Source organism: Artemia franciscana, chromosome 18, assembly GCF_032884065.1.
Source record: "Artemia franciscana chromosome 18, ASM3288406v1, whole genome shotgun sequence".
In the NCBI taxonomy this organism is placed as follows: Eukaryota; Metazoa; Arthropoda; class Branchiopoda; order Anostraca; family Artemiidae; genus Artemia; species Artemia franciscana.
Genome location: NC_088880.1, coordinates 26,455,662 through 26,471,450, shown reverse-complemented (window position 1 = coordinate 26,471,450; position 15,789 = coordinate 26,455,662). Strand labels below are relative to the sequence as shown.

Sequence of the window (15,789 nt, the reverse complement as noted above, 5' to 3'; positions counted from 1 at the left end):
CTGCGTTTTCCTTTGCGGCCTTCATCATGCGATCATCAGAATCTTGCTATATGCAGTAATACGCAGTTTAGAGCACTTGGAACGAAAGTAAACATTTACCTTATAAACATTTTAGGAGCTTAGTTTGCAGTTACCTGTCAATTTACGTCGAAAGTAATAGCAAATAGCTAATGATTCATCATTCGTAAGTTAGTTCACATTTTACATTTTAACACACATTTTAAAGTGGACTTCTTACTGTTTGGGTATAGTAAACATTTACCTTATAAACATTTTAGGAGCTTAGTTTGCAGTTACCTGTCAATTTACGTCGAAAGTAATAGCAAATAGCTAATGATTCATCATTGGTAAGTTAGTTCACATTTTACATTTTAACACACATTTTAAAGTGGACTTCTTACTGTTTGGGTATAGTAAACATTTACCTTATAAACATTTTAGGAGCTTAGTTTGCAGTTACCTGTCAATTTACGTCGAAAGTAATAGCAAATAGCTAATGATTCATCATTGGTAAGTTATTTCACATTTTACATTTTAACACACATTTTAAAGTGGACTTCTTACTGTTTGGGTATAGTTTGATTCTTGTTTGATTATTTAGTAACAGTTATGCATAAACTCCGGTAATTCTAAGCCCTGTGATAGCCTGGGTCCAATATGCCTAGCAGAGACCGATCTATTGTGCCGCAAAGGTTGCACTGCACTGGAGATCAAGTTTTGCCCCACATTTCCCGCGAAATATTTAAACACTGGATGATATGATGTCAACTTAAAACCCTGTTAAACACTATGTATACCAGTTATATAAGCACTTGAACACCAGTTTAAACAACATTTTATAGGAAGGCAGGTTGCCGGAAATGTTGCTTATTGAACTAAGACCAAAGAAAAACAGGATATCCTTAAATGGTGTACAGAGGAGTCGTAAGAAAACATCTAGAAGAAGTAGTTTAGGACCTTCATGGGAGGCACTAATAAACGAAGCTTTAGACTTAAAGGAGGAGCGTAAGTTGTTATTTAGGCCTCATGCGATTAGGTGTTCCGATATGCTTTTAGTAGCAGACTTTTCTTGCAGTTTTATTTTTTGTAAAGCATGAAGAAAGTCGTAGAAGAAATTGAGATAATATCATAGCGGATACTTTCAAAATTAGCTCATTCCAAAGTAATCCATTCCACATATGGTGTACAACGTTCTAGAATAGTCTACGAAGGAACCTCATGGAAGGCAGTAAAGAACGAAGTTCTGGACAGATTGGAATGAAGGAGGAGCATGCATTTTGTTCAAGAAGGTTGAAGAAGGGGCTTGCGTTGGCCACGGGTTCAAAGGAAAACCGTGCCCCCTTTTACTGCAAAATTTTTAGCAGAAAGATAGCCGTACTGCACGTTTTTAGGAGCGGAATCAACCAAGAATTATCACTCTGTATTATTAAGGACATAAAGTGTGCCAGTGGCCCTTCGAACATCCCTCTACTTTTCCCCAAACCAACTTGTTGACAAAAAGGTAGACATATTGCATCTGAAGAATGCGAATCTCAATCCGCATTATTTAAGGCGTGAAGTGAGCTCATGGTTCATCCAACAGCCCCCCTCCCCTTCCATCCCCTAGCGCTAACGTGTTAATAGAAAGGTAGGGGCGTGTTAATACAAATGTTTGTTTATGAACAAAAACAAGTCAGATAACGAATTAGGCTAACATCATTGTTGATTCTTCGAAAAATTAGGTAATTCAGAAGTGATTCCTGCCGCATACTGAAACAATAGTTAACCATTCAGAGTCAGAATCACAAAGGTCGTTTCTTTAGTTCGTATTGCAATCAATTACAATAGCACGTCAAACCATGCTGCAGTGTTGCCAAAAAATTACAATAATAAATCTTGAAGATTTTTGAAGTGTAGAAATGAATTCCACCTCATTAACTTGTTGTTAAAATAAAAAATACACTGTATTATAAATACACTATATTATATAATAAATATATTATGCAAGAAGAGATCAATAAAAAACTGTCTACTTAAATAAAGATTTAGTGTGACTTTTTCTGCAACCAAGCACACAAAAACTTTACTGCCATAATTTACAGTAAGCGTTTTGGGAGAAAACAGCTTTGGGAGAATCAATGATTCTCCAGACATTAGAAAATTAGAAAACCCCATAATGCGGGAACTGCTCAGAAATTAAACCCCGGAAACCTGCACTAAATAACATAACAAGTTATATTCACATTACATACAAATTTTCAGGTCTCAATACTAGTAGAGAGTACCAATGGACCACGCTGTATATTAATATTATTTATTGCAAACCCATTATACAGTAAATACTATACAGAACAGAAAACAAAGAACAAAAAGGAGGGAAAAACACTCATTTGTTAACAAATAAAAAGAAAATATACTGAACTAAATAACAAATAATAGCAATTTTTACCCCCCCCCCACTCATAATCGGTATTCAAATAAATAAGAAGAAAACGTTTTTCAAATAATTAGGCATTCAAATAAGACGAAACGTTGACGCTTTATTATAGGTTGAATAGGAACTAAAACACTTCTAGCGTCATAGGCAGAGCAAGATTACTCATCAAAAAACAAATATCGAAGCAAAATCTAAAAATCAAAACAAAAAATTAAATAAACAAGAGCCAACAGCTCACATGGTATGAGCTCTAGCAAAATTCTAAGAAGCAATAGATTTATTTAAAAGGAAAATCAGAGGCTTAATGCCGGTCGAGATTGATAAAAAAGAGCTCTGAGACACGAGATCCTTCTAAATATTAAAATTCATTAAGATCCAATCACCCACTCGTACGTTAAAAATGCCTCTTTTTTTCTAATTTTTCCTCTCCCTTCAGCCCCCCAGATGGTCAAATATGGGAAAAAGAATTTATTAAGTCAATTTGTGCAAGTTCCAGACACGCCAACCAATTTTTATCGTCCTAGCACGTCCAGAAGCACCGAACTCACCAAAGCACTGGAAATCTCCCCTAAGTCCCCCAAAAAGAGAGGATCCAGTCCAGTTACGTCAATCACGTATCTAAAAAATTGTGCTTATTCTTTCCATCAAGTTTCATCCCGATCTCTCCACTCTAAGCGTTTTCCAAGATTTCTGTTTCTGCCCTCCAACCCCCTATGTCCCCTGAAACGATTCGAATTGAAAATGGAGCATTTGAGACATAAGATCTTTCTACATATCAAGTTTCATTAAGATCCGATGACCCATCCGTAAGATAAAGATACCTCATTTTCTATTTTTCCAAGATTTCCCGTTTCTCCCTCCAACTCCCCCCACTGTCACTAGATCTGGTCGGGATTTAAAATAATAACGCTGAAGAACATGATCCTTCTAAATATCAAATTTCATTAAGATTTGATCACCCGTTTGTAAGTTACAAATACCTCATTTTTCTAATTTTTCCGAATTAACCCCCCCCCAACTCCCCCAAATAACGCGGATCCGGTCCGGTTATGTCAGTCACGTATCTTAGACTAGTGCTTATTCTTCCCACCAAGTTTCATCCTGATCTCTCCACTCTAAGCGTTTTCCAAGATTTCGCCCTCCCACCAACTCCTCCCAATGAAACTGGATTCGATTGGGATTTAAAATAAGACATCTGAATTACGAGGTTCTTCTAAATATGAAATTTCATTAAGATCCAATTACTCCTTGGTAAGTTAAAAATACCTCATTTTTTTTATTTTTCAGAATCAACCCTCCCCCAATTTCCCAAAAGAGAGTGGATCCATTCCGGTTGCGTCAATCACGTATCTAAGATTTGTACTTATTTTTCCCGCCAATTTTCATCCCAATCCCCCCACTCTAAGCGTTTCCAAGATTTTAGGTTTCCTCCTCCAACTCCCGCCAATGTCACTGGATCCGGTCGGGATTTAAAATAAGAGTTCTTTGACACGATATCCTTCTGAATACCAAATTTCATTAAGATCCATTCACCCTTTCGTAAGTTAAAAATACCTCTTTCTAATTTCTCCAAATTAACCATCCCCCCACTCCCCCCAGATGATCGAATCAGGGAATCGACTATTTATGATTTAATCTGGTCTCGTCCCTGATATGCCTGCCAGATTCCATCGTCCTAGCTTATCTGGAAGTGCCTAAACTAGCAAAACCGAGACAGACAGACCGACAGAATTTGCGATCGCTATATGTCACTTGGTAAATACCAAGTGCCATAAAAACGAAAGAATAACAAGAACAAGAGCTAAGAGCTCATATGGCACTTGTGACGAAGCATGAAGAGCTAAGAGCCAAGAGCTCAAATGGTATGAGCTCTAACAAAGTTCTAAGAATCAATAGATTGATTTAAAAGGAAAATCAGAGGCTTAATGCCGGTCAGGATTTAAAATAAGAGCTCTGAGTCACGATGTCCTTCTAAATATCAAAATTCATTAAGATCCGATCACCACTCGTAAGTTATAAATACCTCATTTTTTCTAATTTTTCCTCTCCCTTTAGCCCCCCCCCAGATGGTCGAATCTGGGAAAGCGACTTTATCAAGTCAATTTGTGCAGCTCCCTGACACGCCTACCAATTTTCATCGTCCTAGCACGTCCAGAAGCACTAAACTCGCCAAATCACTGAACCCATCCCCTCAACTCCCCCAAAGAGAGCAAATCCAGTACGGTTACGTCAATCACGTATCAAGGACATTTGCTTATTCCATCCACTAAGCTTTATCCCGATTCCTCCACTCCAAGTGTTTTCCAAGATTTCCCCCTCCAACTCCCCCAATGTCAAAAGATCGGGTCGGGATTTGAAATAAGAGCTCTGAGACATGGATTCCTTCTGAATATCAAATTGCATTAAGATCCAATCACATATTCGTAAGATAAAAATACCCCAATTTTCACGATTTCCCAGAATTCCGGTTTCCCCCTCCAACTCCCCCCAATGTCACAGAATCTGTTCGGAATTTAAAATTAGAGCTTTAAAGCACAAGATCCTTCTAGTATCAAATTTCATTAAGATCTGATCACCCTTCCGTAAGTTACAAATACCTCATTTTTCCAAATTACCCCCCTCCCCTCCAACTCCACCAAAGAGAACAGATCCGGTCCGGTTATGTCAGTCACGTATCTTAGACAGGTTTTTATTCTTCCCATCCAGTTTCATCCTGATCTATCCGCTTTAAGTGTTTTCTAAGATTTTCAGTCCCCCCCATCTCCCCCTCCCAATGACGCTGGATCCGGTTGAGATTTCAAATAAGAGATTTGAGTTATGAGATCCTTCTAAATATGAAGTTTCATGAAGATCCCATCACTCCTCCGTAAGTTAAAAATACGTCATTTTTTCTAATTTTTCAGAATCAGCCCCCCCCCCTAACAGAGCGGATCCGTTCCGATTATGTAAATCACGTATCAAAGGCTTCTGCTTATTTTTCCCACCAAGTTTCATCCCGATCCCTCCAATCTAAGCGTTTTCCATGATTTTAGGTCCCCCCCCCCCAAACTCCCCCCAATGTCACCAGATCCGGTCGGGATTTAAAATAAGAGCTTTGAGACACGATATCCTTCTAAAAATCAAATTTCATTGAGATCCGATCACCGGTTCGTAAGTTAAAAATACCTCATTTTTCTAATTTCTCAGAATTAACACCCCCCCCCCCCTCAACTACCCCAAAGAGAGCGGATCCGTTCCGGTTATTTCAATCATGTATCTAGGACTTGTGCTTATTTTTTCCACCAAGTTTCATCCCGATCCCTCCACTCGAAGTGTTTTCCAAGATTTTAGGTCTCCCCCTCCCAACTCCCCCCCCAAAGTCATCAGATCCGGTTGGGATTTAAAATAACAACTCTGAGACACAATATCCTTCCAAACATCAAATTTCATGAAGATCTGACCAACCGTTCGTAAGTTAAAAATACTTCAACTTTTCTATTTTTTTCCGATTAACAGGCCCCCCACTCCACCCCCCTCCCCAGATAGTCAAATCGGGAAAATGACTATTTCGAATTTAATCTGGTCAGGTCCCTGATACGCCTGCCAAATTTCGTCGTCCTGGCTTACCTGGAAGTGCCTGAAGTAGCAAAACCGGAACCGACAGACAGACAGGCCGACAGAATTTGCGATTGCTATATGTCACTTGGTTAATACCAAGTGCCATAAAAATAAATCAAATAAATGTCGACATTCACCGCTGAATGTTCGAAACTCCCTTCTTCACTGCTTTGATTCAATTAGCTTTGCGAGTCAGTTTTTTAGTCACATGTAAGCTATGATGGTAAATGCTAAAGTTAGGTTAGATTATGTCAGGTCAGGTTAGATAAGATTAGGTTAGGCTAAATTTGTTTATAAGCATCAGAAATTGGTTAAAAACCTAAGCTAACCTAACCTGTCATCATCAAACCTTGCATTAAATTGAAAAAGTTGAGTGGCAACACTGACTAGATACAAGGGGGAAAAAATTATTTCAGACATTCACCAGTGTATGCGGACATTCACAAATTTTGAACATTCACGGTAACATATCTAATTATACATATTAACTCTACTCAACTTTCTGTGATCCTTCTTTTTTTTTGCTTCTGGATTGTGTACCATTCTTAAAAAAAAATAAAAAAATCCAGATTAATTTTTTTGACTTTTTAAACTTTTGTTGTTTCTTCCATCGTGGACAAAAAAACAACACGTTCTTATTAAAAAATTTCAAGTTCTACTTCCAGAAAGCTGTCAAATTGTGTGTCTATATTTCTCAACATGACCGCTTAACCAGGTGTCTTTCAGCCGTGATTTATTTTTTTTCTCTTTTTTTTCTTTTTTTTTGTCTATTGTTGTTTGTTGATTTTGTATGTGTGTGTTACTCCAAGTATTATACTATTGTACGGTGTGGGTAAAAAAAATGTCCGATCATCGTATTTTTTTTTTTTTTAATATTTATCTTACAGAGCACAGGAAAACAGGCGCATTATTCGTGCGACCATCTATGATCAAAACACATAGCCTACTGGCCAAAAAACTTCATATTTCGGTAACAGCCTAGATAAAAGAGTGAGCAAAATGAATGAACTTTCAGAGGTTTTGAGCGCTTGGGGTGCTAAAATAGGTTTGAAAACTAATATAAAGAAGAGTACGTCGCTAAGGCTAGGAATAAGTGAAGATGAAAAGTGACGTTGGGTAACGAAAAGATCAATAAGGTGGATAGCTTCACTAACCTTGGTAGTAATATTAGTAAAGACAGCGGGAGCAGTGAAGATGTAAAAGTAGAATAGCCAAAACTCAAGGGTGTTTTTTCAAAGTTAAAAAAGTTTGGAAGAATAGGAAGACAAGTCTGCACGCCAAGATTAGAATACCGGAAGCTCCAGTGATGACACTGGTCAAACATAGTTCCCAATCATGGGTGCTCCGAAAAGCGGATGATGATTTGCTAGATGTTTTCCAGAGAAATTGCCTAGTGATTGTTCTGGGTACCCTGCTGACTGACCGCATTTCAAAAGGTAGGCTGTACGGAAAGCGTGGTTCAATCCAACTTTTTAGGGCTGTAATGAGAGAAAGGTTGAGATGGCTAGGGCACGTTCAGCGGATGAAGGATGACAGATTGCCGAAGATTGTCCATTTCGGCCAACCGTGTAGGCTTAAATAGAAAGCAAGTCGCCCACGGTTAGGGCGGGAGGATGTCATAAAGACGGATTTCAGGGAAATAGAAACTTCATGGGAGGGTGTAAAGAAGGAGGCTTTGAATAGATTGGGATAGAGGAGAAGTGTTCGAAGCTGTGTTGGCCTCAGGCGGCTTGGGACAGCGGTGAGTTGTTAGTAGTAGTAGCAGGCCCGATCAGCTTCTATCTCTCAGAAATATGTCAATAAATCTTTAATACTTTTTTCAATAGATAACGAATTCTAACTAATGTATCTAATTTTCTCAACTATTTTGTTTTTATATTTAGTCAATTTGACTTCCGAACAGCCCATACGTATCATGACATTGTTGGGAACACAGAAAGACCAGTTACATCCACACAAAGGTACTACTTACCTTCCAAGAATGTCATTAAACAGAGGATCGAATTCGACGATCATAATCAAGAACACAGAAAGGTACTACTTAGCTTCCAAGAATGTCATTTAAACGAGGATCGAGTTTGGGGATCAAGATCGAAGAGCGATAACATAGAAAGGTACTACTACTTACCTTCCAAGAATGTCGTTAAAACGAGGATCGAGTTCAATTTGATATTTATCAAGGTATTCAAATAATTCTTCTGTTCCAAGAACCTTTGCTATCCTCACCAGTTGATCATAGTTATCATGACCGTGGAAGAAGGGCTCTTTGCGGAAGATCATAGAGGCAAGCATACATCCCAAAGACCACATGTCCAGTGAGTAGTCATACATCTGTCAAAAGATACAAGTGATCAAAAGTGTACATAGCCCCGATCTTTTAGAGTGGATACAAAATACAAAGAAAAATACATTGAGTGTTATTTATTTTAAATAACACAGCATTTAAATAGATAATATATACTTTTATTGAAAACATATGTATCTAATGATAGGTGATTGAAAATAAAATCTTAAACAGATCAGATGATGTTTTAAATGGACCGTGGATTGTTATCAAACCGTTGGAGATCCTGGCGGGATTCAAGCCCTTCTAACCCTGTTGGTAGAAGAATCCGAAAAGTGACAGCAAATATCATTTTCTCATGATGTTATTAAAAAACTTGTGGAATTGAAGGGTCTGAAACAAGTAGTGTTTTTCCCTGAATTATGCTGAATATAATATAAGACGATCTCCTTAAAAAAAAAGATAAATAATAAAAAAAAAAAAATCACAAACTATGGTTAAGCTGAACTTTTATAGCGTTTATGGTCTAACACAAATTTTGTCAAAACGAATTTCGTAGTTTTGGTTTCACAATTGGAATTCACATTTCATTAATAGTGTCTTTAGTCATGTATATTGAAATTAATTTCAAAGTTTCCTTTAAAATTCACAAACTTTTGTTAGTATAGCAAGAGCTTAAAAAAAACAAAACTGAGCTCAATTATAGTTGCCAAGTTAGCAAAAAATGGGCTCATAGCACATGCAACATTCGATGCTATAATTGATGAGTCAAGATCTACTGGCTCCCCATTCCAATAAAACTTTTAATCTATATAACAGGAGTTTTTAAAAACGTTTTTGATACTTCCGCTCAAACATCTCTTATTATTCCTGGGATTCTCTTTCTGTGGTCCGAGTTCTTAGATCTTGGTATTGGAAGCTTAGGATAAACTTCGTCTGATTTTTTCTCTAGTTCGACTTCAGTTGCTATCTCTAGCGGGCAAGTTCTCTCCTAACAAGCTTACCATTTTCCAATTTTTCCAAGTAGAAGGGCTCTTGGCAGAATCCCGGGAGGGACGATGAGCCCCTCCCTTCCTCTTTGAGAAGGTAGACACACAATTATGTTTTCTAAACTAATTTCAGATACTGCCCATGTATTCACACTGCAGTCTGATTTCAAGTATCCCCTAATCATGGTGTGAACACTACACCAGTTTTCATGACTGTTTTTAGAGGACAAGACACCATTTTACAAGAACCCCATAATTGAATAATGCCCCAATATACCTAACATAATAAATTATGCCCCATAATTTACCACAAAATTGAATATATTAACATTCCCTAGTATTTTACTGCATTTACTAGGGATGCCCAGTGATCGTGAATAAGCATAAATGATGCTTAAAATAATTTTACACGAAGAAGAGACTACAAACTAATGAGACATTTAACTCTAAATCAGTGGCGTCAATTCACTGAAATGGGGGGGGGGGTTGTTTTTTTCAAAATCTGGGGGAAACGACAATTTTATTGTTTCTTTAGATTTTTCCAAAGAAAAATAACAAAAATTCTTTAAAAATTTTCGACGTAACACCTTAATTTAGGTATTGTTTTTTTAGAGCACACTGCTGTTCTGTGACAAACAAATAAGCTTTCAAATGGGGATAAATCCAGTTATTTAGACAGTGAAAAACTGGTACTTAAGTACAGATATTTCGATTACATATACATATGTGGCTGTACATGTGATCGAAACATCTGGACTTTTGTAGCTTTTTTTCACTGACTAAAGGAATGGATTTATCCCCATTTGAAAGTTTATAAAGTCTTTTAAAGAAAAGATTCTTTAGCACTGTATTGCATTGAACAAGGAAGAAACTTAAGAAGGGAGGGCGCATTTTTATTCTTTCCATGTTTTCATAGAAAATATCAAAAGTCATTTTTTCAATGAAAGTACTAAAAAATGTACTTTCAAAAATCTAGGGGAGATCCAGGGTGGTAGAAATCCCGCCATCCGATGGACACCACTGCTCTAAACAAAGCTTACAAAACATTAAATTTGGCAACTTGCCAAATTTATTAGGCAAAATACTTATACATTAAAATAAGCTTACCTGGTAGTCAACTAGAAGTTCTGGGCCTTTGAAATACCTTGACGCCACCCGAACGTTGTACTCCTGGCCTTGATGGTAGAACTCGGCAAGACCCCAATCAATCAAACGAAGCTTTCTATTTTCATGATCAATCATAACGTTGTGAGGTTTAACGTCTCGATGCATAATACCCATACTGTGACAATAGTCTAAGGCCTAAAAGATATTAAAGTGCCATTTAGTCTTCGAATTGATTTGCAGTAATTCGAAAGATGCTAATTACCATAATGTATTTCTTTGTATATTTATAAAAAGATTAAAAATAAATAAATAAAGATTCTCCAGAGCCATTGCTGGTGCAGAGGGCGTCGAATAAGCATTTCAGTTGATGGGTCTTTTTTCCAGGGACAAGTAGCTCACCTATCGCACAACCTTTCCACAGCGGGGATCGATCATTGGGCCCCCTATTGCCAAGCAGAGCATCAATCCAGTGCTACCACAGGGTTGTATCAAAAAGGGCCTTCTGAAATCAAAAGGATCCATTTTAGAACTATTTCTGTTCGCAACAAAAAAGGATACAACACATTTTAGAGAACCAGAATTTTCAAAAGATGTTGAGAGTCAAATTATTAATTATTTAGGTTCCACTAGACCTTTTTTGGGTCGCAGCTTTTTTGGTTCTTTTAGAGACCTTTTCTGGGTCACACCTTCCTACAACGCTTTATTCTGTGTAGTTAGATGCAATTTCGTTATCAGGAGATTGATGAAATTCTCGTCCATCTTTCTCGTGCCCTGTCTCGAGGACTAAGTTTGTATGAGGATCCTTTGAGGGCTATTTTTGGGAGCCAGTTTGGCTCTATTCATTTTGTATGGCAAAACTGCACAGCTTCTGATTCTTGGACTTTGATTTTCTTCCTTGATTTCCCCCTTGTATCCCTGGCCATGGAGCCTTTCGAAGGGGAATAAGTGTATTTTAATTCCATTTTTAATTGTATTGAATAATAATAATAAACTTCTAAACTAAAAACTTCAAATTTGAAGGGATTAGTACATTGCAGCCTTTCGCAGACTCCTGCATTCGTGATGCAGTCAGTGTACTTGATTGCGTCAGAGCTGAATAAGGTAGGACAAAAAGAGTGAACCAGAACTTTTAGATTTTTAGCACGGAGGAAAAAAACTTACAGTCATATCGTGTAAAAGGGTGCTTTAAATCGATTAGTTCATTTTTTAGATGTATTATTTTTAGCTGATAACTTGATTATTACTTAATTTTAGGCCAGAAAAGGAAGCCAAATATTCTATTTCGTTACTGATTTACCCATTGCTATTATGTCTAATTTTCAACCAGTAAAAAAAAATTGATTGGTTCTTTTACCGAAATTCAAAGCAAGCTGAAAAAAAATGTTAGAGCCATATCATTTCTTGTATTAGTAAACTCACTGTTTCTCTGTGTTTTAGCGGTCAAGAACCATTTTTATAAAACTCTTAATAAGTACTACTACGTCATAGACATAAACTGGTGATCGTAACGCACAGCAGCACTTGTTTAGTTTCAGAGATGGGCCAAATTTAGGTCTTCCGATAACATGTCAGACAAAGCCTCTTGGATTGTCGGGGAATTCTCCGTCCAAAAATACGCAAACCCTATCAGAGACAGGCCTAAATATCCACCTTTTTGTGCCTTTTAGATGTACAAAATTTTATGTATTCGGAATAAATAGTCTATTTAAACGTCAATTAAGGAAAGCGTACCCCTACCAAGCAGGTTTACAACTCCAACTCTACTCTTGGTAATCAAGTGCAAGAAACCACATATCTTAAGAAAAAATTAGGATGAGCCCAGAATTCAATTTTTAATGAAAAGATCTCCATATGTAGCAGTGTAGATTTTGGTAATAGCGGGCGCTAAATTTGTACATTAATTCGTATATATACTGAGTCAAAATCGTAGCAATGTGAGGCTCATAATCAACACTGCAAAGATCCATGCTTGGATCCCGAGGGCAAGTTTTTTACGAGTTCTCTACTAAATATGATTCCTTACTGCCCTCATGACAATAGCAAAGGACTGAAGCTGTGAAGGAAGCTATCTGCTTCTTATCTCTCTTAATCCCCTCCCCCTTATTACAATGACTTTTTAGTTTAATTAGTTAATTACTCACGGATTTTTTTTTCTTTTTTAATTACTCGCGGATTTGAGCTTCATTTAATCAAACAATAAAAGAAAATATAAAAAAAACTCCCAATTCAACGATAGATCTTTTTTTCCATTACCTTAAAAAGAAAACAGTATTTATATGAAGTTCTCCACATTCCTAATAGAAAATCAGGTGAAAATTGAAAAATTATTAGCTAATTACAAACTACCTTGTTTTTTTTCTCATTAAACAAGAGCCTAGAGCTCATATGGCGTTTAGGACGAGGTCAGAACCTAAAATTAGACTCGGTACTAGAGTAATCGATTTCATCGTCCTAGTATGTAAAGAAGCACCGAACTCGCCAAAGCACTAGAAATCCCTCCAACTTCCCCAAAGAGATCGGATCCGGTCCACTTATGTCAATAACGTAGCTATAACTTGTGTTTGTTCTCGAACTCGCCAAAGCACTAGAAATCCCCCAACTCCCCCAAAAAGGACGAATCCGGTTCGGTTATGTCAATCAAGTATCTACAACTTGTGCTTATTCTTCCCATCAGGTTTCATCCCGATCCCTCCACTCTAAGCGTTTTCCAATATTTTCGATTTCCAAGATTTCCGTTTCTCTCTTCCACCCCCTATGTCCCCTATGTCCAGAAGCACTGAACTCGCCAAAACGCTGGAAATCCCCCCCCCCAACTCTACCAAAGAGAGTGGATTCGGTCCGGTTATGTCAATCATGTATCTGGGACTTTTGCTTATTCTTCTCACCAAGCTTCATCCTGATCTCTCCACTCTTAGCGTTTACCAAGATTTCCGGTTTCCCCCTCCAACTCCCCCCAATATCACCGGATCCGGTAGGGATTAACAAAAAGAGCTCTGAGACACGAGGTCCTTCTAAATATCAAGTTTCATTAAGATCCGATCACCCGTTCCTAAGTTAAAAATACCTCATTTTTTCTAATTTTTCCGAATTAACCGAATTAAATCCGGATCCGGTCTGGTTATGTCAATCACGTACCTAGAAATTGTGTTTATTCTCCCCACCAAGTTTCATCCCGATCCTTCCACTCTAAGCGTTTTCCAAGATTTCCGGTTTCCCCCTCCACTTCCCCCCAATGTCAGAAGAACCGGTCGGAATTTAATATAAGAGCTCTGAAACACGAGATCTTTCTAAATATAAAATTTCATTAAGATCAGATCACTCTTTCGTAAATTAAAAATACCTCATTTTTTTCCAATTTTTCCGAAAATTTGGCAATTTGGTAATCGCCAGAAACTCTATCTTGAGATCATATGTTGGGATACTAAGGACCCTAGCAAACCAAATTTCATAAAAAGTCAAAAAAAAAAAATACCTTTTTAGCAGCTCAAAATTGATATCACAGTTATGATAATTATTGCAAAATCTGCACCTAATTACTAACTACATTGCTTTTTCCTAATTAAAATTGAATTGAAATACTTAATAAACCCCAGGAAAACCCTCAAGGGACCACATACTGTGTCACTAACGACCCTAGTGAATCAAGACTGATAAAAAAGCAAAAAATACCTTAAGCAGCTCATAGAGGTAAAAACGGATATCATAGTCTGTCAGTGTCTGATAAAGCTGTTTGAAGTCAGTGTTATTTACATGTTCAAAAATAAGGGCTGGCGTTCTGGAAACAGGATCCTTAACAACAGCTAGCAGGGAAATAATATTTGTCCCACCAGTCAGGTTCTCTAGAATTTTAATCTCCCGCTTTATTTTTTTCTTCTTTACTGGCTGAAATACAAAGAAAACTAATTAATACTAAATCAATAATAGAACTTGGCATCCAAATTAAAATAAATGAGAAAAAGCTGAAAACTCTTGAAGTCCATGATAAACTTTTAATCTGTTCAGCTTCATATGTCAATCAACACAAAATGTCTATACATTTTTAGCAGCTCAATATCTGTAACGCAGCTCAATAACTTTTAATCTGTTCAGCTTCATACATCAAGCGACACATAATGACCATATCTTTTTAGCAGCTCAATATCTGTAACGCAGCTCAATAACTTTTAATCTGTTCAGCTTCATACGTCAATCAACACAAAATGACTATACATTTTTAGCAGCTCAATATCTGTAACGCAGCTCAATAACTTTTAATCTGTTCAGCTTCATACATCAAGCGACACATAATGACTATATCTTTTTAGCAGCTCAATATCTGTAATGCAGCCCAATAACTTTTAATCTGTTCAGCTTCATACATCAATCAACACAAAATGACTATAAGAGGACGGATATTGATAAAGTTCTTCCATGTGCTCGGGTATTTATGTGTGGTTTATTCAGCTTCTTAATATGTTCAGCTTTTATCTGTAAACTTCTAATCTGTTCAGCTTCATACATCAATCAATACAAAATGACTATAAGAGGACGGGTATTGATAAATTTCTTCCATGTGCTTGGGTATTAGTGTGTGGTCTAACATTGTTGAAGGGAAATTAGAATATTTCTTACAAATGCAAATCCACTTTGGAATTCCAACACAGCAATACCCCCCCCCTCCAGCCGTAGAAACGTAAAACGTTATGCAGAAAAATAAGTACTGATTCAGATAATAACTTTTGATAAGAACTGTGGCTGAACGATTATGGTCCTTTCACAAATGCATTGCATAATATTAGTTTGTAATACCTTGCTTATTATTTTAAACGTTTCTAAAGAGAAAACAGGACACACGCGTTTTTTTCAAATTCTTATGGCCTATACTCATTATCATGGTAAGTAATACTAAACCCTGCAGCGTTCATCCCTAACTCCAGAACCCCTAACTCTTCAGAATCACAGAAGTGTAGGTCTTCTATTGGGAAAAGGCACTAAATCCCTCTCCAAATAAGCCAGGGAAAAAAAAGGCCAAAAAATACAGACTCCTCCCCCATCCGTTACAAACTGAGCTATTTTATAGTTCAGATCCATTCGATATTTTGTTTACCTGTTATTTTACTTGACTTGTAGTTTAGTTTGCAATTACGTTAACAGTTTAGTTTACTTACTAAAAACAATTTATAGTTTGCTGAAGTTTTCCCTCCGCCTTTTCTCTTGTAGCTGACTGAGCTGCTATCGAACAGTTCATAGTAACGAACTTAAAGTAAGGAGCGATTTGTATTTGTAGTTAACAAAAATATAAAAATAGAAACAATTTTTTGACAACAATATACATCCAAAAATATATGATTCTAAATATGCGAAATCCAACAAGTTTAAAGTTCCTCACCAAAAGTAATGAGCCTGGAAAAATTTGC

The 15,789-nt window shown here is 37.0% G+C and overlaps 1 protein-coding gene across 2 annotated transcripts in view; it reads right to left on the bottom strand.

Annotated features, from left to right (window-relative positions):
- The window catches only part of LOC136038818 (casein kinase II subunit alpha), a 37,866-nt gene that overhangs the window by 12,217 nt on the left and 9,860 nt on the right, over positions 1–15,789 (bottom strand). For both annotated transcript variants that reach the window (XM_065722210.1, XM_065722211.1), the window contains exons 3-5: positions 14,063–14,275; positions 10,394–10,588; positions 8,142–8,344 (exon numbers count right to left, since the gene is read on the bottom strand). In XM_065722210.1, the coding sequence (XP_065578282.1) occupies positions 8,142–8,344; positions 10,394–10,588; positions 14,063–14,275 (611 nt within the window). The remainder of the gene's footprint in view (positions 1–8,141; positions 8,345–10,393; positions 10,589–14,062; positions 14,276–15,789) is intronic.